Source organism: Diadema setosum, chromosome 15 (assembly GCF_964275005.1).
Source record: "Diadema setosum chromosome 15, eeDiaSeto1, whole genome shotgun sequence".
NCBI classification, from domain to species: Eukaryota; Metazoa; Echinodermata; class Echinoidea; order Diadematoida; family Diadematidae; genus Diadema; species Diadema setosum.
Window position 1 is genome coordinate 31,177,257 of NC_092699.1, and position 25,544 is coordinate 31,202,800.

Sequence of the window (25,544 nt, forward strand, 5' to 3'; positions counted from 1 at the left end):
ATTGGTGGAGGAGGGAATGGGGGATCCTATCTCTTTGTGGGTAAAACATCGGGGGAGGGTTGATGGCATGCAATGTATCATGTTTGACTTTCAGATGGGACAGAGAGCTGGGATTGGTTGGACAGAGTCCCTGAAACCTCTTTGCTGAACCTTTTTTTTCTTTTTCTTTTTCTTTTTCTACTTTTAAAGGTAGGGGATACCTTTTACAGACCTCCCAAAATGCAGCAAAACATTAAATATGAACCTCAGGGGACTTGTTTAGGCCACTGCTGAGAAATTTGGAAGTCAACAGTTATCTACAATTTGAATAATGCACAAAACTCAACTACTCAGTAGTTCTGTGTGTCAGCCACACTTAAGCCTTTTTGTTGCAGTCTTCTGTATTTTTTTATCTATAAACACAAATCTAAAAGTATAAGGGCTGATGTAATAACATATAGAGTGTGTGGCAAGAATGTATATAGAAATGTTTGTAAGTTTTGATGAACTTTCTTCACAAAATATACATGATGGACACACATGCAGTGCATGGGTCTGCAAAGGTAGCCTACATGTAGTACGTAATGTACTGGAATTTACGGGGAGCCCCGAAAAAAATTCAATTCAAAATCTAACGGTCAATAAAAATGTACTAAATGTTACCTTCCACTTTCAATACTTTATGGGAGTTTCTAAAATGATACTCTCTTCAACATACCACTGTATTTATACAACTCTTCATTTAAGACATGCAAATGGGATTCCCTAGCTTTAAAGTCTTCACCAGTAAGGTGGAGAGTAGAATGAAAACCCAGGGAAATTATTGTTTACACGAGCTGCTGACACGTTTTATAACTGAAGCAAGAAAAGGGAGAAAATGAAAACATCAACAGGGATAAGGGGCAACACCTTAAACAATTTTACTGAAAAAAACAAACACTTGATTTTGCCAAGATATGTGCAAACAGCATCTCCCTGGATCCAGAGAAATGACATCAACACCAGCAAAGAAGAAAATGCAGAGAAGAAGAAACAAAGATTCACAAAGGAAAAAGCAGGGAAGAGGAAACAGAAGAGGAAAGAAAGAATGAATACAGAATAAGTTGAGAAGATGATAGGAAAATAAAGAAAGAAAAGACGGAACACTTTTCTGAACTCAGCTGCTATTAAGTACAAGTGACCAATTTATCTTATGACAGTAAGAAGGTTAAGGTCCTCACACTGAGTTCAAGTCACTGATTTGAACGAGAAATATCTGGATATCTCACAGGCCAATCGCTTTGAAGATACAGTTACACTATCTTATCATGCACACTACCAATATGTGTATACAGAGCTCACAACATCACATGCTTGGTGAAAGTTTCTGTTGGAAAATGCATGCAAATTACCATACAGTGCGCCTGCTAAGATGGCGGCACGGTGGCTTCACTTTGTGAATGGGCCAATGAGCTATTCAGTTAATCTTTACAGAGATCAGTGGTTCAAGCTGACAAAGAGTGAATTACTTCTTCTTTATCCTCATCCTTCTTGTCTGAGTCGCTTCCGCCTGACATGTGGCGTGACTTCTTCCTGGACAGCTGCCGGGCTAACTTGCTATAGCTGCCCGCCCTCTTCTTTGTTGAGTCGTCCTCTCCCTCATCTGTGAAGATATCAAAGGCATAATTTGTCATTTGCAGAAGAAACAAAAACCTGCATTAGTGCTTTAAAATAGTTCTAAAATGTGAGTTGGGGAAAGAAACTACCACTGTAAAAATTTGAATTTGCATAATCGATGTTAAGTATTGTTAAATACACAAAATGTAAACAATAGTTATGACAGAAATGTTTCCAGACTAAACCGTTTACAGATACAGTTTAATGAGAAAAATACTGATATCTCCTTATATTTTAGACTTTATTGCAAAAATTTTATATGGTAGATTTTTTGTGATACAACAGACCTACACATATGCATGAAATGTGATATCTTGAACATTTTTCATATCACTACTCCCAAAGGTAAACTGGACCTTTAAGAGCATCATGGAAACATCAGTCTGACTAAAAAGAGCGTTTTCATCATGGCCAAGAGAGACGCAGGACTGGTTCACGTTCCAAGAACGATTATAAATGTTGTGATTAAAGTATTATGAGATTGCACACTCAGGTAAAATAATTTTGATGAAAGTATGCAACTTTTACTGCAGAAGTGCCCTCCCCGTTCAGTAGTGGGTAGGTAGAACATTACATAATGATTGATCATGCCCTAGCAATCGAATTTCCCAACATGCTGCATGCGATTCATTCTCGCTCAGAAGTTGAAAGGATACTGCTCAGGGCCAATTTGTAACTGGATAATTACAAAACATTACATAACAATCACAACTGGATATCTTCTCAGACTGCAATACTGACGACATATCTTTTCAGCTGATATTTTACATTTTCGTTGTTACCTAAATAATTATTTTGCAATCACAGCGTTATTTCACACATGACCTATGCATGTGTGTCCATTTTAGAGCAAATAGTTTCTGCAGACATATGCAAAGTATGTTTTACTTGTTGGCCTGATTCTTAACCTGACACAAGAGATGCCACCCTACCTTTCTCTCCTTCCCCTTTGCCAATCATTTGGAGCGTCACCAGCTGCTTGTAGACCCCGTTCTCTTTCATCAACTCCTCATGGGTGCCAAACTCTGCGATCTGGCCATCATTGAAGGCAAAGATCATGTCGGCGTTCTGAATCGTCGAGAGCCGGTGGGCGATCACGATCGTGGTGCGCCCCTCCGATGCCTGCATGGAACGAATCAAGTAAGATGCAACTGCTGTGTGACAATCAGACCATGACATAGGGTGGTGGGCAAATCGAAGGGTAATCTTTATAATTGCAATATATAATTGATGGTGTGGTATATTTCCTACACATTTCTCATGATGAAATACTGTCATCCATACACAATTTGTTTCCCAATATGATGCTATGTTAGCTCAGCATTAGGCATGAGAAAGAAGCAGTTTTGAGGTACATCACAAGCACACCATATTCAATCACAAACATACTGTCGCCTAGAAAAAAAAACCAACAACTTCTGTGGAAATTCTTACCCTGCAGTCAGAATTCAAAGAGGAAAAGATTATGATTCATCACATGCATCTGTTTTGTTTGATTTGTGTTTTTTGTTTTGTTCTGTTTTGTTTGTTTGTTTGTTTTTTTGGTGGGGGTTATTTCTCCTGCTTGCTTATTTGAGAGAAGATCGGTCAACTCTTCACAAAAATGCAATATCACAGTATGGTATGATGTGTCAGCTTGAAATCTATGCTAAGCGCACAGAGACTGCTTTGTGTTTGCAAGCAAAAGGTCAGAAGAACCTTGAGAGAGCTCACCCTGTCTAGAGCCTGCTGTACGACCTTCTCGCTCTCACTGTCCAGGGCAGACGTGGCCTCGTCCAGGAGCAGGATGCGAGGGTTGCTGACTAGCGCCCTCGCGATGGCGACCCGCTGCTTTTGTCCGCCGGACAGCTGTGCCCCGCGTTCTCCGACCAGTGTGTCATAACCCTGCCCGCAGAAGGACATGCAAATTTGGGACAAAATATTTTAAGAAGTTGAAAGATATAAATACATGGTGGAAAGAGCCTTTAGGTTTATCTATTTATTTATTTTTGTTGTTGTTGTTGTTGAGGGGGGTGGGGTATGTGTGTGGTCTCTGCGTGCGAAGTGAAACAAAGCATTTAATACTCCCTGTAGTTAAGTCAAAACTTGAATACAAGTTGGGGCTCAATGCCAGCTACAAGCAAAGCTAACTAAAATGCGAAAAACAAAGAGAGAGAGAAGGACTGCACATTCATAGCAACAATCATTCCAAGATAACAATGGTTTTACTAACTTCTATTTTCTGCTTTTCTAAAACTCATAGCCACATGTATAAGCAGGCATTCATTGCTTAGTTGAGGTTTTTCTCATTTGGAGTGAATTCAGTCCTTTCCTTATTGGTTTGACAAAAGTCATATGTGCCCTGGTAAATATTTACAGTGTATACTCCAAAATGTGCAACAGCGCAATTAATGCACTGTTTATATCACACCAAAATGCTTCTTTCAGAATAATGTCTGAATAACACAGCAAAATCGACAATATTATTGCAACAATCGAGACAAAATTTAATTACAAATTGAGAAGTGAAAATGAGATCATGGGTGCAGGGGATGATTATGCTGTGTCTCGTCACCTAACCTTTGGTAACTGCATAATGAAGTCGTGGGCATTGGCCATCTTCGCCGCATTCGTGATCTCGTCCATGGTGGCACCGTCACGCCCGTATGCGATATTCTGGACGATGGAGCAGTTGAAGAGGACTGGTTCCTGGCTGACCACACCGATGCGGTTCCGCAGCCAGTGGAGGTTAAGGTCACGAATCTCATTCCCGTCAACAAAGATCTGATGTAGGATGCAAGTCAATTCAAAGATATGAATTTACAAAACAAAACAAAACAAATCCTCTCTCATATATTTACAGAATGTTAAGCAATTCGTCCAAGAAAAGTAGTGGCAAAACCCAACACACACACACACCATGCAGACACATGTATGATTAGGGATAACGTTACCCTCTCATTCACGGTCATAATTTAACCCTAACTAGGCTTGGGGGGGGGGGGGGAATATGTACATGCATATCAGACCAAAAATTGCTCAAAAATGTGAATTAGTGTACAATTTCAATGCAAACTGCGCTTTCAGGCAAATTTCATAAAAGCATGATTATTTTGGGGTCTTATTGCTTAAAATCAATTATTAACATACAAATTATTGTATTTTCTTGTTCGGAACAATGTTGCTAACAAATTTCATCGAAAAACAGTGAAAAACATATAGTCGAAAAAACAAAGAAATACATAAGAAATTCCAAAACACAATAAACTACTTGAGAAATTTTTCTGATGGCACAATTTTTTTTCTCTTACATTTGCTAAGGACACTAAAAAGAATATTTACACAAAAGATGTGCCTGTTTTGAGGTTTATTTAGTGATTTATACCAAATTGTCTGATTTCATACATCATTATGCATAAATTAGCATAATTTGGCATAAATGATAATTTTTTGAAAAATTAATACAATGGCATTGCGTGGCACTGTCACATTGCTTGTACATCTGTGTGAATCTGACTAATAAAACTTACTTGTGGGGGTGATGGAGGGGGGGGGGGGGGCAGCAGTTGAAAGAAGGCTATGGTTTGGATTGTATTACTGACTGTATGTCTCCTTGGACCAGCCATAGGCTACAGCTCCCAGCTAAGTGTTTAGAGCATAAAGGAGCATTAACCCTTTACAGTGTACAGTGTATGTGCTTTTAGAGTGTCAAATAATCGGCACAGGAAACTCCAATATGTTGTTCACACTGTTCAAAGTTCATGGCACCCAAAGGGTTAAAGATTGAACTCCTTTTTACCTGTCCCTCCAGTGTGTCGTAGAACCTCAGAAGCAAGTTGACCGTGGTGGACTTGCCGCACCCACTCGAACCCACGAGGGCGACAGTCTGTCCCGGCTTCACACTCAGGCTGATGCCCCTCAGGACCGGTATGTCCGGGCGGGTCGGGTAGGAGAAATGGACCTTCTGGAAGTCAATGTTGCCCTCGATGGTGGCTGGCTTGAGTCCTTTGGAGGAGCGTGTGTCAATGGTTGGTTCCTGGGATAGATGGTAAAATGGAGGTTAGAGCAATCATTAGAGATTTGTGACAATCAGAATAGACCAGTTACAAGTTAAACAGTGATATTCTCTCTTATAGTTTAAATTACCCAGAATTTTAAACCATCGAAACAAAACAGCTGTAAGTCTAGATATCACCCACTTAATATGCAATTCAACATGTTGATGTCAACAATCAAGCTCCCTAGTAAATGTAAAGAAACATAAAGACATGAAAGAAACCCTTCAGGTGCACCCCACTGTACTCTGCTCATTACAGGTCTATCACTGTGTCGTTATGTTGTTTTTCTCATATGATCTTTATCTGCAGATGAGCAGAATGTAACCTTGAACCCGCTTACAAATTAATGCTGAACACTGATATAGCAACAAGATGTAGCGGTTAAACACGAGAAATCCCTCATTAGTGGTTCCAGCAGGATCACAGCATATAACAAAGAAGACTGAGAATCGAGAGTAAACCCCGAGGATCCAACCTACCCTGTCGATGATGTCATAGAGAGTGACTGCTGCGCCCCTGGCTGTCGCCACGGTGCTGAGCGACGGGGTCATGTTGCCGATGGAGAACGAGCCAATCATGATGCAAAAGAAGACGGTCATGACCTCGCCCCCAGTCAGACGTCCCTCACTCACCATCTTTGGCCCATACCTGCAAGGGCATGCGAGATCCATGATAAGAATGGGCAGTGGGAAGACCCTATCTTACCAATAGCAGCATCCCATTACGGTGTGGTTTTGATTAACGGCAAACATACTTTTGCAACATGCAGTTACAAATTGAGGTGTTACTTCAACCCATCAATTTTATTATGCCCAGAATTTGGGCTATTATCCAATGAATGTCTACACACCCTATGGTGGAGGAGATTATCACAGATGAATTCAAAAAGGTCAGCGTTGTTTCCTATTTATAAAGACAAACTTTCCTCCTAAGTTGCTTGTTTACCTTCAGGAACATTTCAGAATGAATCAGAATCCCACTCAAACTAGGAGCTATAACAAAGACATTGCAACAACAATGGCACTTGCTTTAATTTGGAATACCTTTTCAGGTATGGCAATCATACGATGCCACTGGTACAAAGTGGCTCTAGCTTATAAATTAACAATTGGACAAGAAACAAAATGATTGCTACCTGTACATGGATTACATTTTTGAAAGACTAGCAATTATATACTCAATTGTTGAAAGTCCATCTAGATTGTTGCACAACATATTGGCTGAGACAAAACCTGTTTGAAGCTTTATATTTACCACTGTGTATGTAAAGTGGGAAGTCCCATTTTGAACTCGGGTCAAGTTTTGCATTTTTGAATTAGTTAAGTGAGTGTAAAATTCACACTGTCTACTTTGTTTTAATATTGTGAGAGACAATGGCATATCAATCATCAGTGCTCAAACAGCAATGGACAGTATGGTGGAAGAGCAATGCCAAAGGCTATCCCTGATTCACAGTGCTCACAATCTTGGAACAAATGTTTGTGTGAAGGGAAAGTTACCAATAATGCAAAATTTATATAATTTATGCTACTTCCCATTCTTGCACTACAATATAAGCCAATCAGAACCAAAGGAAAGGCTTTAACATGGTGACATATTTACTCCTGCTACAATTGCTCTGGTATTATTTTCTCTAAGGACTTAGGGTGTGTCAGCCTAGGGTTGTGATAAGGTTTCACATTTAATTTGATGTGAGGATTAGGATAAGGGTTACGTTTATGTTTGCGGGTAGAAGTTATGTTTGGCTTTATATAAGGCGTGCAAATATTTCATGGGAGCCATTGTCGCAGGAGCAAAATTAACTTGTCATGGAACCCTTTCACATACAATACATCAATGGCATTTTCAGGCAGCAGTTTCCAAAGGGTTAAACATACAGCAAGTGTGAATATATCCCCCTCCAATGGAGTGCCACATACTATACCTGTGTACTGATGAGCAACTAGGCTATTGTCTGTGCCTATTGATTTTGCTGATTGTGGTGTATACGCATGATTGATTTTAGTTGGGAAGGTAACTCCTTTCTTCATCTTCCTCTTCTTTTCTTCAGGCGTGCATGTATGTGTGTATGTGTGTGTGTGTGTGTGTGGGGGGGGGGGGGGGGGGCAAGACCAAGTGATTCAGATCAACATTGCACCTTCTATAGTTGACCTATAGTTTTATGTGGTGTGAGTTGTAATGTACTCTTCTCACGTATAAGTATATGGGACCATCATTTAACGCCCTTTATGCAAGGAATGTTTATTCACTTTTCACCAGAGTGTATGACATGTTAACACACAACAATGCCCAGCTAACCTCAAGCTACAAGTGTAGGAATCAACACGCCCAGAAATTTGACTGCCACTAGGGCAGACATAAGAGTGCACAAAGAATAAAAAGATATCAAACCATGACATAATTTTCATACATGCATAATATAAGAACTTTTATTTCACTCGAGCCCTTTGCCATTAATATGATTATGATTTTTTTTTTTTTTTTTTTTTTTTTTTTTGGGGGGGGGGGAGGGGTTGCAATATACCAATATGATTATAATTTTTTTTCTGTTTTGGTTGCTAAACTTTCACAAGTCTCTTAATGGCTAAATTTGTCATTTTCTTCAAATTGGCAACACATTTCCGACAATCAGAGTTACTCTTTCTCTCTAAAATTGCCTATTTTTTTTTTATTTCGTTCATATGAAATGAATTAAACCAATTATTTCTTGAAATCACTCTCAAACATAAGGGCCTCAAATTCATAAAGGGCCTGAGGGTTTAATGGAGAGGGATGGAGATCAACTCACCAGAAAGCTAGGGCATAGGCGGAGAACATGATGAGGAAGGTGAGGCCGAGACCAAAGGCGGTGATGAGTCCCTTCTTGATGCCAAGGTGCTTCGCTCCCTCCAGCTCTCTCTCGTATCTATGGAAACAGCATCATCAGTCCGGTTCAGTCCAAGAGTGAATCAACGAGAGGATAGATTCACATTTCATCATTTGATAGATGTACAGAACTATGACTGCCAGACATGATAACCACTTTTAGAAGACAGCAAACAAACAGGTAATATTGTGGTTTTGTTTTTGTCTTTTTTTTTCACTGCTCTAAATTTGACATGAGGCCATTGTTTACAGAGATGAAAAATACATTACAGTGATATTGCATCAAAGACATTTCTTGGAAACCAGGACATTGGAATCTATGATGCATGTGCGGTTCCCTCCCATTCTTCCTGGTATGTTATATTTCATTGCAAACGAAGTGGTATATTGTGTATATATCCTGACCTTTGAACTTCCTTCTGCTCTCCGCCGAAGGCAATGACGGTACGAATGCATGACAACACTTCCTCAGCAACGCTGCCCGCTTTGGCGTACGCTTCTTGCTCCGCTTTGGAGAAGGATGTGATGAGCTAGCATTGATGGACAGAAAAATGTTTGGGAAAAAATAAGAAGAAGAGAACAAAGTCATTCATCTGAAAGGTTTACCCGTTGAGGACAAGTCTCGAGTATATTCGGGCAGGTGTCTATGGGAAATGCATATTGCCAGGAAGTCCCGATTCGCGAAAATTTAGACTCGCGAAATATATGGCATATACAGTAAGTACTCTTTATCAGCACACAAAATATAAAACATGAGCAAGTTAATATTGTATGTATCATTTTAAAGAGAAGAAAATTGTACTTAATCTACATTGAATTCATAGCAATCACTAGCATTTAATTAATTCAGCAATAAAAGCATTCCAACATGTAGGCCTACTAATAAACAGGATATCCAGATAACTGCGAAGGTTTGTGCCAATTACAAGTATGGGATATCCTGTATCTGGTCCTACATGGGGTAACATGAGATGAATGGGATAATCATACGACTTCAACAAACATACTGAACTTCCTGTTGGGTGCTGGATCCTAGTGAGTCTAGTGTATAGTTTGTGGAAATTCAACCCTTTGAGGACGGTTTGGTTTTGCTACAACACACATTTCCCATAGACACCTGCCCTAGTATACTCGGGACTCGTCCTCAACGGGTTAAGAATCCCGTATGGAAAGGACACAAAATATTCTATCACTTCTTCCTTTTTTTTGGCCAATTTCAATTTCAGTTTATTTACCATTACAGCTACCACGACTACCACAGAAGAATCGGGGAGATTCTGACGCACAATCGGGAAGATACTTGCACAGCTGGTGCCACGCTCTCAAAAGTGACGGCCCAGTTAACTCTTTATGTGCCACGTTCGCACGTCCAACTCAGTCGACGGCGTGCCAACTTCGCATATTCTGCTCAACAAACAAAGCCGCCGAAACCAATCGATAAATCGCTAATCCCCCGGTACAATGAAAGCGTTTCTCGCGCCTTTGTTCCTCTCAATTACGGCTTGCAGTCTATGTGGTGGTTAACTATCAAGCGGTGTTCCTAACTAGATTTGCGTTTACATTCTAAGTTTCTGTCATGGTTTTATGTGCAAAATTCATGCCTTTACAGTAATGTAGCAACTGGTCATTTACATTTACAAGAAATATTGAAAATGGATTTGTCATACAATGTACATTGAAGCAAAGTTTGGCATTCCTCTAACACTTTGCTCATTATTATGTACAGCCTAACAGAAATTTGAAGAAGTTATACAAATTGGAAACACAGAATCCTTTCTCAAAGCATGACTACCTTCGTGTCTGAGAATAACGTGGCACAAACCTGTTTGTCCTCTCTTTTGGAAATTAAGATTGTACAGACTGAAGACTAGACCTGATTATACTCAGGTAGGTATCTATGGAAAATGCGTGTTACAGAAATATCAGCTTGTCCTCATCATGCTAATGCACCATGCTAAGGCTTTTAATAATAACAATTTTTTTTATAAAAACAGTGAGAAGAAAATTCAAGCAACAAAATGACAAAGGCAATTTCAGATTGACCAAATGTCAGTGTTGGACTTTTTTTTTAATGTCCAAGATATTGCAGATGATATAGTCGCAAAGTTAAAAAAAAAATAATAAAAAAAAAAAATATATATATATATATATTTTTTTTTTCAAACCAGGGACTGAATTAAAGTACATTCAAAAGTTCAAGATACAATTAGGTGTCACAATGAACAAAGCAAATGCTTATTAAACTTATGAAATATCTGGCCATTCCATGTTCATATTAAACCATTTGCACTGTCTTTTATCCCCATAAAGGTCAAAAGGCTTAACTTCCAAGACAGGTGACCAAGTCCACAAACAGATGACCCCTATAGCAGATGACCACTAGCGTCTGAACAAATTATCACAAAGGAATACCACATCTATGATAACTTTATTAAAAAGCAGATAACAAAAGCAGGTGATTGTGCAAGAAAAGAGACCACGAAGACAGGTTTTACTGTTCAATGCACAGAAACCACCCCCCCCCAAAAAAAACAACAACAACAAACAAACCAACAAAGATAAAAACAAAGACAATTGGTTTATACAAGGACAACAGAGGGACATTGAGACCAAAATTACACATTGAACAAACCAATTATCCTCACAGCAACAATACTTTGTTTACACACAGGGTTTTATTGCCAGCATGACCTTTACTCTGGCTTCTTTTGCAAATTAAAGATGAGCCTCCTTGTTTTTATGAGTGGGCAATGTATGACCTCATCTGTCAATGAGTAACTTTGACAAAAATGAATGCCTCTTTTTAAAGGCCAGAACAGTTATTCTACAATTCATCTCATTTCATGTTGGAAGAAAAATGAGAATGAAATAAATGAACTGAATTAAATTAAATTAAATTAAATTAAATTAAATTAAATTAAATTAAATTAAATTAAATTAAATTAATTAAATTAAATTAAATTAAATTAAATTAAATCAAATTAAATTGAATCAAACTAAATTAAATTAAATAAGATTAAATCAAATTGAATTAAAATAAATTGAATTGAATTGAACTGAATTGAATTGAACTGAATTTCCAGCAACAACAAAAGACTACCTATGCTTGAAACTCTTGACTTTCCTTTCTACATCACACAGCAGAGATGTCAACATGGCAAACAGTTTTGCAGCACTCAGAGGGCATGTATCATGCATTTTCTTTGTGATCGGTAGGGAAACACTATTTTTACCTTTCATGCAAGACATGCGTAGTGATATAATTTTGTAAAAACGGTGCAAAGTGGACACGAACGGTACACAAATGTATAATAGTAGGTCTGGATTTTAATAGTTAGAACTCTAAATGTCATTTTATTTTTGACAGCTCATAAAAGTAATGATGGTGCTTACCAACTCCCCCCCCCCCCCCCCCCGATCTAAATTCTTTGATGAATGAGTGAAACAGTTTTCCATGAGTACCCTGCAATGATGCAGTCTTTGCTATAGAAATCACTTCAATCTCGAGGGAAAATCTGTGATTATCTCATACCTACCACGCCAACTGTCATTTCAGGCTAAGAGTGAACTTACTCAGACTGCTAACATTCCCTTCTCTTTAAGTTTGTTTTTCGAAAAGATAACAGCTACTCTCTGTTGTATCATGAGGGGCACATAAATCATCACAGACCACAAATTGGTGCAATACTCTCAGGACTGGTATACTGCTATAAAGCATAAGCAATTTATGACCTTCATTCTACGCAATGATCCCATGACCAGGATGTAATGGTGCAACATGAAATGTTTTGCAGATGACTGCTGGCAATTGTTATATATTTCATGACAAACAGTCCATAGTTCTCTCCTGTCATTTTGTCATGGAAAACTGCTCATTGTTCACTCATCTGCTGATTTATTCACATGAAGACCAAACCTCTTCTGTATGAGATGATGAAATCCCAAAAGGCTTTGCACAAGACACCATGCCAGATTCCAGCAAGCAATTAATGGGGTTATGAGGCCAGATTATCAATACAATGAACAATACCACATTCTCTGCAGTAACTGGTCAAATTGAATTTCTTCTTTAACCCTAACCAGGCCGGGCTTTTTAGGGTGTTCTGTGGCCGGGGAGGGGTTGATTCAACTCCCCCCTGAGATCTCGGCCGTCGATCGCGCAATCGCCATGAAATTTGGCACGTGCATTACCTGTGGCGTATATCAAGCATAATTATGCTAAAATTAATTAGTTTCAGCCGATAAAAGTGAAAATAATCATATCTTTATGAATAAGAAGAGAAAACTCAATTTGCATAGACTTTACACACAAAATCACGTTTTTGAGCCATTATCGGTCTGACAGGCATGTATAAAACGTTATGCAGCATCGTAGCGGTATGCACGATTTTCGCGAAAATGTTGTCAAAAGATGCGCGAGACTTGAAAGTAAAAAGTCAGTGAACGGCGCGGTCAAAAAAAATCGCGCGGCGGAGTAGTCGCGAAAAATGTCGAGGGGGGGGGTTGATTCAACCCCCCCCCCCCCCCCCCGGCCTTTTTAGGGTTAAAGACCCATTGCATTTATTAACTGTGCTTGCTGTTATCTAGAAGAACAAAAATTTGGCATGGAAATCACCAATAGGATACAATATTGCACTTTAACGCATACTTTGAAAACATGTTAGCTTTTGTGATGGCCTGTACAGCTATGTAAGAGAAAGAAAATAACATTCCTCTACAGCCTTTGTACTGTCTGATGTCTTCAATAATACGGCAATCATGCACAAAATTCATTCAACTGTCCTTTTTTCCACAGGGTGGCTCCATCAGTAAGTTCATCACTGCTGTTTGTGAAGGCCCTGCTTCACATTTCCCAAGTTATTTAAAACAATGTACAGATACTGTCACTGGATAAAGAGCAGAAACAAACAGTAAATGTATTCACACCATGTAACTTGTCACATGATATAAAGCTGGTACTCACATAGGCCATGAAGCCTCCAGCAATGGCCAGGAGTGGTGTGAGTGACATGATGACCAGCGTCAGCTCCCAGCTCTTCCAAAACCCGATGCCGAACCCTAGAGGGAGCCATAACAAAGGAACAAAAGCATGACTTGTACTGTAAAAGTGGAAATTTTAGCAGTGTGGAGATTTTCGCGCATTTCAGATCGTGCAAAACCAGCACAAAAACAAAAATAAAACATGTAATTCCTCAACATTAATTTCTTGAGGTTTGGTCTGAATGTTTCAATAGACTTTACAATTTGATGTTTGCTTCTTTGACATAATATTCAGTTTGCTGCAATGCAATCGTAAGACAAGCAGTTGGAGGGGAGTAATTACATGTAGGTCAACTCAGCAGCTACCACCGAAAAAAGAAACATTTTTCCCGCCCCAGCTCAAAACCCACTAAAAGTTTCTCTGCAATGGACCAAAATACTGTATGTAAATTTGGATTGACCAAAGTAATTTTGTCTTTTTAGAAACGTGGGAGAATAATCTTTTCTCAGTGCCTAATCCAGGGAGGACCACACCAGGCACATGCCCCCCCTTTTTTTTGTTGAAACAAAATAAATAAAAAGAAAACAATGGGGGAGGGGTGCATGCGCCCCACTTTAATTTTGTGAACACACCCCCTCTTTACAGAATTTCTGGATCCGCCCATTTCTCTCCCTACTGTCAAAATTTGGCAGCTTATAACAAAACAAAACCAAAATCGAGATGCTAAAAGTTTTGTAGTTGTTTCATTTCGTTTCGTTTCATTTTGTTCGTTTAATTTCATTTCGTTTCGTTTCGTTTCGTTTGGTTTTTCTGGACCATATCCTTTTAAACAAGTGTTGTTTGCACTGGAACATGTTTTCATTGATTTTCAAGCACACCACGCCTGAGTGACCCCAATCTTTAAATCCTCTTTTCTACCTTTTCTAAGAACTGAATCCCCTAATTCTCTGTTATATTTCAATCATCTTTTGTTGTTATTGTTGTTGTTGCTGCTGCTGTTGCTGTTGTTGTTGTTGTTGTTGTTGTTCAATGGGTTTATAGGATGGTCAAATTCTAACAAGTCAATTACCATCTTAAAACTTCAAGCTTTCTCTTTAAACTTTGTAGGAAAGTGGTGATTCATTTTTTCCAACTTTTTTTTTAAGGTTTAGAGCTTGGTAGTCACAAGTATACCACGTACCTGCCAGAAACTGAGCAAGGAACTGAAGACAGACAGCCACCTTGTCACCTAGACCTTCTCTCACTCTCTCCAAATCGCTGCAGGAAGGAAGAAAAAAAAAGTGAGAAAGATGGGGTAAAAGAGAAAAGAGCAAGAGTTTAGATTTTTTTTCTTCCTTTTTTAAGGACACCAGAAGCATGCTGAGAATGAGGACAAGTATGCAATGAAAATTTGGAATCTGGAGGGAAAAATGTGAATGGGATGAGGGCAAAATAAGAAAATACTAATTGTAGGTATTGAGAGGCTAACTTATCCCCAAATGAGGCAAATTTCAGAGGAAGGAAAATTAATCAAAGAATCATGAGCTTAGCTCTAATTTTAAATCACTGAATTTATCCTCAGTTACCACTCATCATAATGAAACACAGTAAATAGGCATCCGCCAACCTTATATTCTATTAATATTGTTTTAATCAATATTGAGATATATACATTGTACACAGGCATGTGTAGGAAGAGGTTTGTTATCACCATGGTTCAAAGAACAGCCTTTGTTTATCCAAGGCTGTCTAAATTCAAGTTTGAAAATCTGAGAGGTGCAGGCCAAACAGCAGAGTTCAAAGTGAAGTACTTTTGTCATGCTTTATGATCTTGACACATCAAACTACAAGAGTACAGTAATTATTGGGTCAAACTGAACTGTTATCACATACATTGCAGAGCAGACCAAAGACTGCAGACAGCATTTATGTGGACCTCACAATTTGTAAATGGTGATGTAACTTCTCAACTATCTTGCCCCATTGATTTTTAAAGCAGAACCAGTGTGCCTAACAACTCATTGCCTAAATCCGTTGAGGACAGACTGATTTTGCTACAACACACATTTCCCATAGAACACTGGAATGAGTACTATGAATACCTGTACTCAGAACTCATCCTCAATGGGTTGATATAAAGCTAGTACACCAGTGGTCTCTAGTATAATGGGGTACCTGATACATCTATAGGTAATTGACAGTCTTACTCATGTCCATTGGTATAGGATTTGAATCTATACACAATCTCTCCTTTGAATTTAAAAGTTGTAATTGAAGTTTGCGATGCTCAGAAAGATACTTTCAATCATTGAGTAAAGTCATCTTTAACCCAGCCCTTTCAGTCAAGTGATAAGTAATGTAACATCACCAGGAATTCCATAAAGAGGGGGCATGTTTACAAAATTAAAGGGGGCGCATGAACCCCTCCCCCATTTTTATTTCTTTTGTGTCAACAAAAAATAAAGGGGGGCGTGCGCCCGGTGCGGTCCTTCCTGGATCCGCCACTGTGTAAGGTACCTTTGAGGTTTCAAACACATCAAGAAAATTAATAATTAATTTGGTAAAAATCTGACATTTGGCATTTCCATTGTAACTTCTCATGGTAGACTAACTGACGGCTGTTCAAATGATCATGTATCTGACATTCAGTGGTGAACATATCTCTATTTACCACTAATTTCTACAGGTACAGACAGTGATGTCTAGACATATTCAGCAAAGGGTCATGCTCAAATTCCTCTAGTTTATCACTCCATACAGTAACCATGAATAAACTATTATTTAGGCAACAATGAGAAGTATCAAAATGAGTATTTCACTGGTGGACCCAAACTACCAACTATGAATTAACCAACCCACAATAGTGGATCCAGTGATCTCATTATGGCAAAAAATTTTCAACAGCCAATATACTGAATCTACACAGAGACTACATTTGTACTTCTGAACAGGTAGGGTTCCTTGACATTTGCTCCTGTGACAATTGCTCCCATGAAATATCTGCATGAGAAACCAAACTCAAATTCTACCCACAAACATAACCCTAACCCTAATCCTAATCCTCACATCAAACTAGACCTAAAACCTAATCACAACCCTAACGGTTAAACCCTAAGTCCTTGGAGAAAATAAGACCAGAGCAATTGTCACAAGATAGGAGCAAATGTCACGTCACGTAGCACAGGTAAATGGATACACTCCTCAGCTTGCCCAAGTCTCCTTGTCTCTTTCATGATATATTCTAGACACAGCTTCTCCAATACCTGATGTTTCCTTGCTATGACACTAATCTCTCTCTCTATTATAATTTACTCAAGTTTAAGATGTAAACAGTACGTCGGCAAGTGTAAGAATACGTCACTTTCTTTCGTCAAAATATTTCAATGTCTATAAAAATGTTCTGAAACTAAAGACTTTTCCAACATACAGTAATGTTACTGTCTTGTTTTGAGCTAATCTACTGCGCTTGAGCACCACAGCTCCTTAAATATTCCACAGCTCATGTTGGGCACTCAACAGAAACCTAAAAACCAATATGAATGGATTGAGTATAAGCAGCAATATTAGTAGAACACAGCTACAAAGTTTGAAGAAAATTGGACAATCGATTCAAAAGTTATTAATTTTTCTTAAGATTTCATGCTGCTATCGCTGGATAAAAAGAATTCTACAGTTTATGTCATTATGTATGAACAACAATATATAAAGAAAATAGAAGGAAAATTCCACAAAATTTCATTTTTTATCAAAAGTACACATTCCACTTGTTACTGATTATATGGTAAGGGTAATATCTATTATTCCCCACACTGCTTTCTAAGAAAGAGCTACATGTAGGTCAAGTGCTTTCTCAGTTATGCTAGTAAATTGAAAATACATTGAATTTTCCTTAAAATCTTTTTAAATTGTCATCCATACAAGATGTCACTAACTGTAGTAATCTTCTTATCCACGGATGATGCCACTGTGACTTTAAAAAAAAAATACCTTTTGAATTTATTGTTGCTGATGTGTTCTACTAATATTGCTGCTTTCACTAAGTCCACATCTTGGGGTTCAGTTTCATTTAATCTATTCCATGCAATAGCCTTCAGTATTCATACACTTTTAATACAATAACCACAAAGCTCCAGGAGGCGAAAGGTTGTACTGCACTCACTCTGCAAGACGTGAGGTGAGTTCCCCGCTCTGGTGCTCATCAAACCATGCAATTTCCTGATGGAGTATGGCGTTAAAGAACTCCTTCCGCAGTTTGTGAGTCTGTCGTTCACAGGACAGACTCCACAAAGACACCTGGTCAACAGAAACCATACCATCATCATAAAGACAATAATTAGGATAGCAATGAAAACTTGAATGTGAATGAAAATATGTGAATGTCAATGAGACTGAAAATGTGGGTGATAAGGGTGATGTGGATGTGAATGAGTGTCAACATAAACCTATGAGTGCAGGTATTAGTGTGAATGTGAATGTGAATGTGAGTGTGAGTGTGAGTGTGAGTGTGAATGTGAGTGTGAGTGTGAGTGTGAGTGTGAGTGTGAATGAGAGTGAGAATGAGATTAGTTAGAATGTAGGTGATGTGGGTGTGAATGACAGTGTGAATATGAACTTGAGCATGAGTGTGAATGTGAATGTATGTACATGGATGGGGACAAGAGGAATACGGAGAGCAGTTCACTAGCCCACAATTACTTAAAGGCATAATTTACCATTTGCAGACCAAAAACCCAAAATAGTTCCAAAATGTGAGTTAGGGATAGAAACAAGCAATGTAATAATTTGAATTGGAATAATCAATGTTAAGTTTTGCTAAATATACAAAATTTGAACAATGATTATAATAAAAATGTTTCCAGACTATTAAACCGTCTACAGTTACGGTTTATTGAGAAACTATACTAGTGATATCTCCAAGACAGACTCCTAAATACAACTGTACGTTTCAATAGATTCTATTGCAAAATTCTTATATGGTAGGATATTTTGTGCTACAACTGACCTACACATATATGCATCAAATGTGATATCTTGAACAATTTCTAAATCATTGCTCCCAAAAGGTAAATAGGGCCTTTATTAAAGGTTATAACGTGTTCATTGCAACTGTTTGGTTGACAAATTGCCCATCATCAACGTTTTGCAAAATACACACACACACACAAAGAAAAAGTATGAAAATGTTTACCATTTGAATTGTCATCCAACACAAATGATCAGATTTCAGATTCAAATTTGCAGAGTTTGCTGTGTGCATACCTGTGTGTAAGATGCAGCCACGACAGCAAGTCCGACATACGTGAATATGAGTGCATATTCCCTCATCTGATTGTCAAACTCTTTGAGGGGGTTAACATCCGGGGGAAAGGTGAAATCTGGGGGTAACGTATATTCGCCAGGGATGATGGGGGCAGCAGCGGTCTCGTTTGAACCGACCTCAATAAATTCGTCAACAAGATCACCGAAGAAAAGGTTGAGCACTGGCCAGCCAGCCCCGTGCACGAGCGCCGCTATACCCCCGACCAGCATAATGAAGAAATCAAAGGGCGTTGCATAGCGGAACTGCAGGAGACAAGAGCGTTACACATCTTTAGGGTAAAAAACAATTTCCTCAGGGCACTGCAAATCATATAAATGCCCCTATGAAGGGCATTTTGGAGCAATTGCATGATATTTTTTTTTTTCCATTCGCACTTGGCCTAATCTCTGCAATGCGTCATGGGAAACTGTCATCAACACTGTGATTAACCCTAAAAGGGCCGGGGGGGGGGGGGGGGGGGGAATCCGCCCCCCCCCCCCTCGACGTTTCGCGCTATACAATGTAATTCTGTAACGCGAGAAGGCCTCATCGCGAGACTTCTTGACTTTCTTCGTTCAAGTCTCGCGCAACTTTTGAGACCAAACTTGCAACGTCCGCGCATTTTTGTAACGGAATGTCGCTCCAAAACGGGCACAATTTTGTGATTTTGTGTACATTTCCTATGGAAAACAGTGCTCTGTCATGAAAGGCATAAAAACCTGATTATTTTTACAATTAATCACTTTCATTGATTAATTTTGTGCTAATTATGGTAGAAAAGTGGTCAGTGACAATTTCCAAAGAAAAAACAAAGAAAAAACAAAAGTTGAAAAACAAAGAAATACATAAGAAATTCTGAAAACAATAAAATACATAAGAATTGAAATGAGTTTTGGAAGTTTTTGTGATGTACAATTGTTGAATATGCTAAAACACATTTACAGATCAAAAATTAGACTCTCAATGCTTTTAATTAAGCTAAAATATCACCTTGAGCTTAATTTGCATAATTAATTAATTAAAATTAGAAATTGATTGTTTCAAAACATCTTATGACACAATCTTGTAGATTATGACGTGGGTCTCACGCATGCAAAATTTCATCGCGATCGCACCACCGATGGCCGAGATCTCAGCGGAATCCGCCCCCCCCCCCCCCTCCGGTCTGAGCATAGCCAAAAAAGCCCGGCCCGGCCACGATGTTAATAGCACTGTTACCTGTCTGCTGTTACAAATGAAATAACTGCAAGTACACATCATTTGATTTTTTTTTACAAAAAAAAAAAATGCACACACAGAAAAAAAAAAAAAAAATCTCTCTTATTGTGAGCTTCAAAACACATTAAAGAACTCTGGAACAAATAATTACATTCAAATACCACTTTGCATTAAATGATGTTTCAACATACCAAGTCCAAGAAACCCCTTTTCTGTGATTTTATGCAATATCAATCCTTTGATTATCATTTTCAAATCCATTTCCAGTATCTCAGTGTACAGCAAACACCTCTCTTTCAATATCTGAGACACATTTTGGTCACACCCCATGGTCTATTTCAGTTTCAGCAAGCCTCTCAATTGCAAAAATCTAATCCTCATATTGGCAACATATTTCAAAAGATGAAAGATAATGTTTTGGTCTGAGATATTGACATTTTGCATTAAATGAAATTGTGGAGATCTTATGAATTCAAAACATTCCTTCTAATATTTCTCCTTTTATTATTAACCCATTGAGGACGAGCAGTTTTTCATATAAAATGCACTTCCCATAGACACCTGCCCAAGTAGTATGCTCAGGACTGCTGAAAATGAGGAATTTTTTGCAGTAAGTTAACTTTTGCATAATTCGCAGTACTTTCGGCTAGCATGAATTCTACAACCCGCGAAAATATCTTCACAACTTTCTCTGCATATCTTGAATAGCTTTACTTGTAAAGAGCAAATTCAAGAACCTGCGAATACGTTTTTGAGGGTCTAGGGCAATTACCCCGGCCCTTCCCCTGACCCTAATCCAAATCCTGAACCTTACCCTAACCCAAACTCTAACCATGTACCTAACCCTAACCCTAATCTTTACTCTAACCTGATCACTAACCAGTCTTTAGCCGGGAGGAAATTGCTCTTAGGCATTAACCCTATTCTAACTGGGCTATTTGAGACCAAGTTTTTACTGGGGGGGGGGGGGTCAATTTGACCCCCCCTTCAGATCTCGGCCGCCGATCGCGCGATCGCCGCAAAATTTTGCCTGAACATAGAGCCGGATGTCAACTACAAGATTACATGGTCATGCAATAAAAAAATTTTGATTTCATATTTCTTAATAAATTAATTATGCAAATTAACGCATGAAATCATCTTTTCACCTATAACTCCATCAAAAAGACTGAAGGATTATTTAATTTTTGTGTCAGAGTTCCTCAAGACACATCAAACAATTTTCTTGTAAAAAAATAGCGCAATCAAAATCATTTTCTTTTGTTTTTTATTGTTTTGTTAATTTCTTATGCATTTTATTGTTTTTTCGATCTTTTGTTTTCTATTGTTTTTTTGCCAAAATTTGTTGGAGGCACTTTTTCAAGCTTATCTACATTAGAATTGATTTATTTCAATGGTTAAAAGTTGAAATAATCTAATTTATATCAATTAAACAAAAAACCACAGTTTGCATTGGATTTGCACATGAAATCATGAATTTGAGCGGTTTTCGGGTTGACATGCATATGCAAAACATTGCATAACTTCAGAACGGTGTACCTGGAAGTCGCAAATTTGGTCTCAAAATATGCAGGAGACTCAAATGAAAAAAGTCATGAAACGACGCGGCAAAATCTTTGCGCGTTGCGGAATCATGGCGCGAAACGTCGAGTTAGAATAGGGTTAAAGGGAAGGTAAACCCAAAGAGCAATGTGGATTGAGTGAAAGCAGCAACATTAGTAGAACACATCAGTGAAAGTTTGAGAAAAATCGGACAATCGATGCAAAAGTTATGAATTTTTAAAGTTTTGGTGTTGGAACCGCTGGATGAGGAGACTACTAGAGGATATGACGTATGAGTGGACAACAATACAAAGAAAATATAAAGGATATTCAACAAAAATTCACTTTTCTGGAATTATGAAAGAGCAGTGGACCAATCGCTTTCAGAAAGCAGGGGGAATAATTGCTACCCTTAACATATGTCAATATCAAGTTGATGGAATTTGTAATTTTCATGAAAAATGGATTTTTGTAGTATTTTCTTTATATTTTCTTGATATTGTAGCCCACTCATACGTCATAACCTCTAGTAGTCTCCTCATCCAGCGGTTCCAACACCAAAACTTTAAAAATTCATAACTTTTGCATCGATTGTCAGATTTTCTTCAAACTTTCACTGATGTGTTCTACTAATGTTGCTGCTGTCACTCAATCCACATTGTTCTTGGGGTTTATCTTCCCTTTAATTACAAACTCTGATACGTTTTTTTTTTTTTGAGCTGCTCAGCACGAAAAATAATTAATCGTGCAAAAATATCAACATTTACTGTAGTCTTCAACTGGTTAAATATGCAGTGAAACTCATTGTTAGCAATCAAGTGCAGACAAGGTGATAATTTATGCAACAAATTCACCAAAGTACTTGATGAGTTAAACACGGTGCTGAATTACACTGTAACATCATATAAGCGAGAGAGAGAAAGACACTGCAGGAAATATTCAAGTGAAATTCTAACTGGTGTTTATTTAAACTGACAACATTTGATGACAATCACAAATCTATGCTACCAGGAACGCTAAAGGGTGATAAGCAGCTTGCAGTTATACAAGAGCCACGCATGACTGCTCTGGATTAAAAGAGTTCCACAGAATGCACTGTAATTCTGGTTTAACAATAATAGGACATACATGTACTTGTGAAAGAGGTAAAAACTCTTATACCGGTACCTCCTTTCTGGTTGACTGGAGGACAAAGCCACTCTAATCTAAGACCTGACAGAATTACATGTAAGCTCTATCCAAAGATACAGTGTCCAATGACAAGCTATACATTGCATATTCCTCATTGTTCCCTGCACTTTCAACAACCACGCTTCTCTATACTTCTCAGTATTTACAGATAACTATCCAACTGGTATTAAAGGGACTGTACAGTACAGGTTGAGGTGAGGATTCAGGTTTATAACATTTTTTGGTGAGATAATGAGAAACCTCTTCTGAAATATGAAAGAGCATTTAATTTCAAGAAGGATTCAACATTTATTTGATGAAAATTGGCCTTGAAATGGCTGAGATATCCAAAAAAGCGATCCTAATAAAATTGACAGGCCACGACTTTTATTAGGATCTCTTTGTCTTTCCTTGTTTTTAGATATCTCAGACATTTCAAAACCGATTTTCATCAAATAAACTTTTGATTCCCCTTAGAATTGTATGCTCTTTAACATTTCATAGAGTGGTTTCTAAATATCTCGCAAAACATTACAAGCTGAATCCTCACCTCAACCAGTACCGTACAGTCCCTTTAAAGTGAGTAGGCCTATTAAATGATTACATGTAGGCCTACTTCCCCATCCTCCCCCTAATAATGATTAAAAAAAAAATCATAATGGCTCTACCTCAGGACTGAAGTTATCACTCAAATTCAGTTGGATGAAAAGGACTTTCAGTTCAACTCAAAAATTCAATTCCAACTTTCAATAAAGTACACGCTTTGTACTTTCAATTTCTTTTCAAAATAGGAAAATGTGGTGTAAATTTGTGTGCAGGATTATCGTGAAATACTTGGGATGTAATGACATCATCACCTTGATCACCTCATTTGCATGTATTAAAGATGCAATTGTGATGTGTATTAACCCGTTGAGGATGGACTGATTTTGCTACAACACGCATTTCCCATAGGCACCTGCCCGAGTATACTCGGGACTCGTCCTCAACAGGTTAATTACTGTTTTGTACTAAGTACATTCAGTGTACAGTCATTCAACCTGTAACTTTTCCACCTGTAACATTGGATGTTACTTACAGTATAAACTTATTAATATCCATGATATCCTTTCATTTGATTATGCACATTAAAAAATGGATGACACTTTTTAACAGACCTGTACAGTAGCTGAATTTACAGAAGGAGGACAAATTTTGTTTTGTTTTGTTTTGTTTGTTTTGGGGTTTTTTTTGGTCAGCAGGTAGACCAATTTGCCCTTTCTCCACTTACCAGTTTACGTAAAGAAACTTTTGGCTTGTCTTCTTCACCATCTCTGTGAAAAAAAAAACAGAACACCAATTTTTTTTAAGTGTGTTTTTACGACATAATATAAAACTATGAACTTAAATCTTAGATGAAACAAGGTTACCCAACTACAAACCATAACATACTATTATCATTTTCTTAATGTATGAAAAAAAAAATTCTTAATCCTTCCATATGGAAATTATGGTTTGAACATACATGTAATTTACAGTGCACTCCCGTTATAACGAACACAGTTATAACAAAATTCTGGTTACAATGAAGTAAAAATTCACGCCGCGTCATCATATCTAGTTTTTTTATTGTTTATTTGTTCAGTTATAATGAAATTTCGATATAAAGACTTAAAACTGCTGATCCCGAAGACTTCATCATAATGGGAGCCCACTGTATAATAAAATTTTACATTGTGTTTATCAATCTAAATAGCAAAGTGACAGAGTTTCCATGGAGTCAACTTCAAAGTGCACAGCATCAATGTTAAGGTACTTTGTAGATATAATGAAAGTTTTCCCATGATACTGAACATGTAACGACAACAAAATAAAAGAAAATATCATTTGAACAATTTAAAATTTGGCTGTTTGTTGATGTCAGGATATGCACAATCAACATTAAAGGCATCTGAAGGTGAATGAATGCCCAGAACTCGATCATCCTGAAAAAAAAAAAAAAAAAAAAAAAATCAATGAAGTTCAATGAAATACATCTTGAACCTAAACTAATGAGTTCTTTCCAGACGTGACTATTCACAACTGAACTGAATGACACGCGCCTTTAAAATCAAATAACAACAACTAGCTATGTAGTCATCACTACCTACAATGTAGCTGAAATAGCACATTTCCAGCCATCATTTCACTCAGCATGATCAGTCACTACATTCTGTCAGTTAATATGCTGACATATTAAACTTTACTACTTTGTTTAGACTATTTGCAAAAAAACCTTAATTTAGCAAGTTACTCAACTTCCAATAAATTAAATGCATTCAAACTGCACTATTAAATCCTGCCTGCCATATCGAAGAAGAAACAAAGCAAAACTACAACGAACAACCCAACCAAAATAAACCATTTACGATTTAGAAATTAAGCTGTTTCTATAATACTAGACACAGCAACAAAAGTATGATTAAAGTTAAATTTCACCTTCTCTCATTAATTTTGCATATGATCACTTTTGGTGAAGACTGTCATTCATTTCGCAGATTATGATGGCTTACTTGATTTTCACGTCGTCATCACCAAGCTCCGTAGTCGCCACCCCGCCCACTTCAACCGGGTCCGTCCGGGCGAGTTCCGTACCCCCATACCCTCCGTTCTTGTCCTCATCGTGTTTGCGGCCCATCTTCGTTTCGCTTTCTCCTCCGCCGAGAAGCGGCGTTTTCTCGTCTTCTTCTGTGGGCGACATGTTTGTGAGCCAAGTAACAAGTGTTCAAGAATTGAGATAAAACACGATTTACCAACGAATGTGAAATGACAGTTCACATATTCGGCCAACCAGATCATC

At 38.0% G+C, this 25,544-nt stretch overlaps 1 protein-coding gene across 1 annotated transcript in view; it reads right to left on the minus strand.

Annotated features, from left to right (window-relative positions):
• Positions 1–24,032, minus strand: part of LOC140239038 (ATP-dependent translocase ABCB1-like) — a 39,939-nt gene extending 15,907 nt beyond the window's left edge. The window contains exons 1-13 of the mRNA XM_072318935.1: positions 23,997–24,032; positions 18,757–19,059; positions 17,657–17,790; positions 14,699–14,775; positions 13,501–13,595; positions 8,943–9,067; positions 8,461–8,577; positions 6,152–6,320; positions 5,414–5,650; positions 4,195–4,398; positions 3,349–3,519; positions 2,568–2,757; positions 1,488–1,621 (exon numbers count right to left, since the gene is read on the minus strand). Coding sequence (XP_072175036.1) covers positions 1,488–1,621; positions 2,568–2,757; positions 3,349–3,519; positions 4,195–4,398; positions 5,414–5,650; positions 6,152–6,320; positions 8,461–8,577; positions 8,943–9,067; positions 13,501–13,595; positions 14,699–14,775; positions 17,657–17,790; positions 18,757–19,026 — 1,923 coding nt within the window. The 5' untranslated portion in view covers positions 19,027–19,059; positions 23,997–24,032. The remainder of the gene's footprint in view (positions 1–1,487; positions 1,622–2,567; positions 2,758–3,348; positions 3,520–4,194; positions 4,399–5,413; positions 5,651–6,151; positions 6,321–8,460; positions 8,578–8,942; positions 9,068–13,500; positions 13,596–14,698; positions 14,776–17,656; positions 17,791–18,756; positions 19,060–23,996) is intronic.
• Between the last annotated feature and the right edge of the window lie 1,512 nt (positions 24,033–25,544).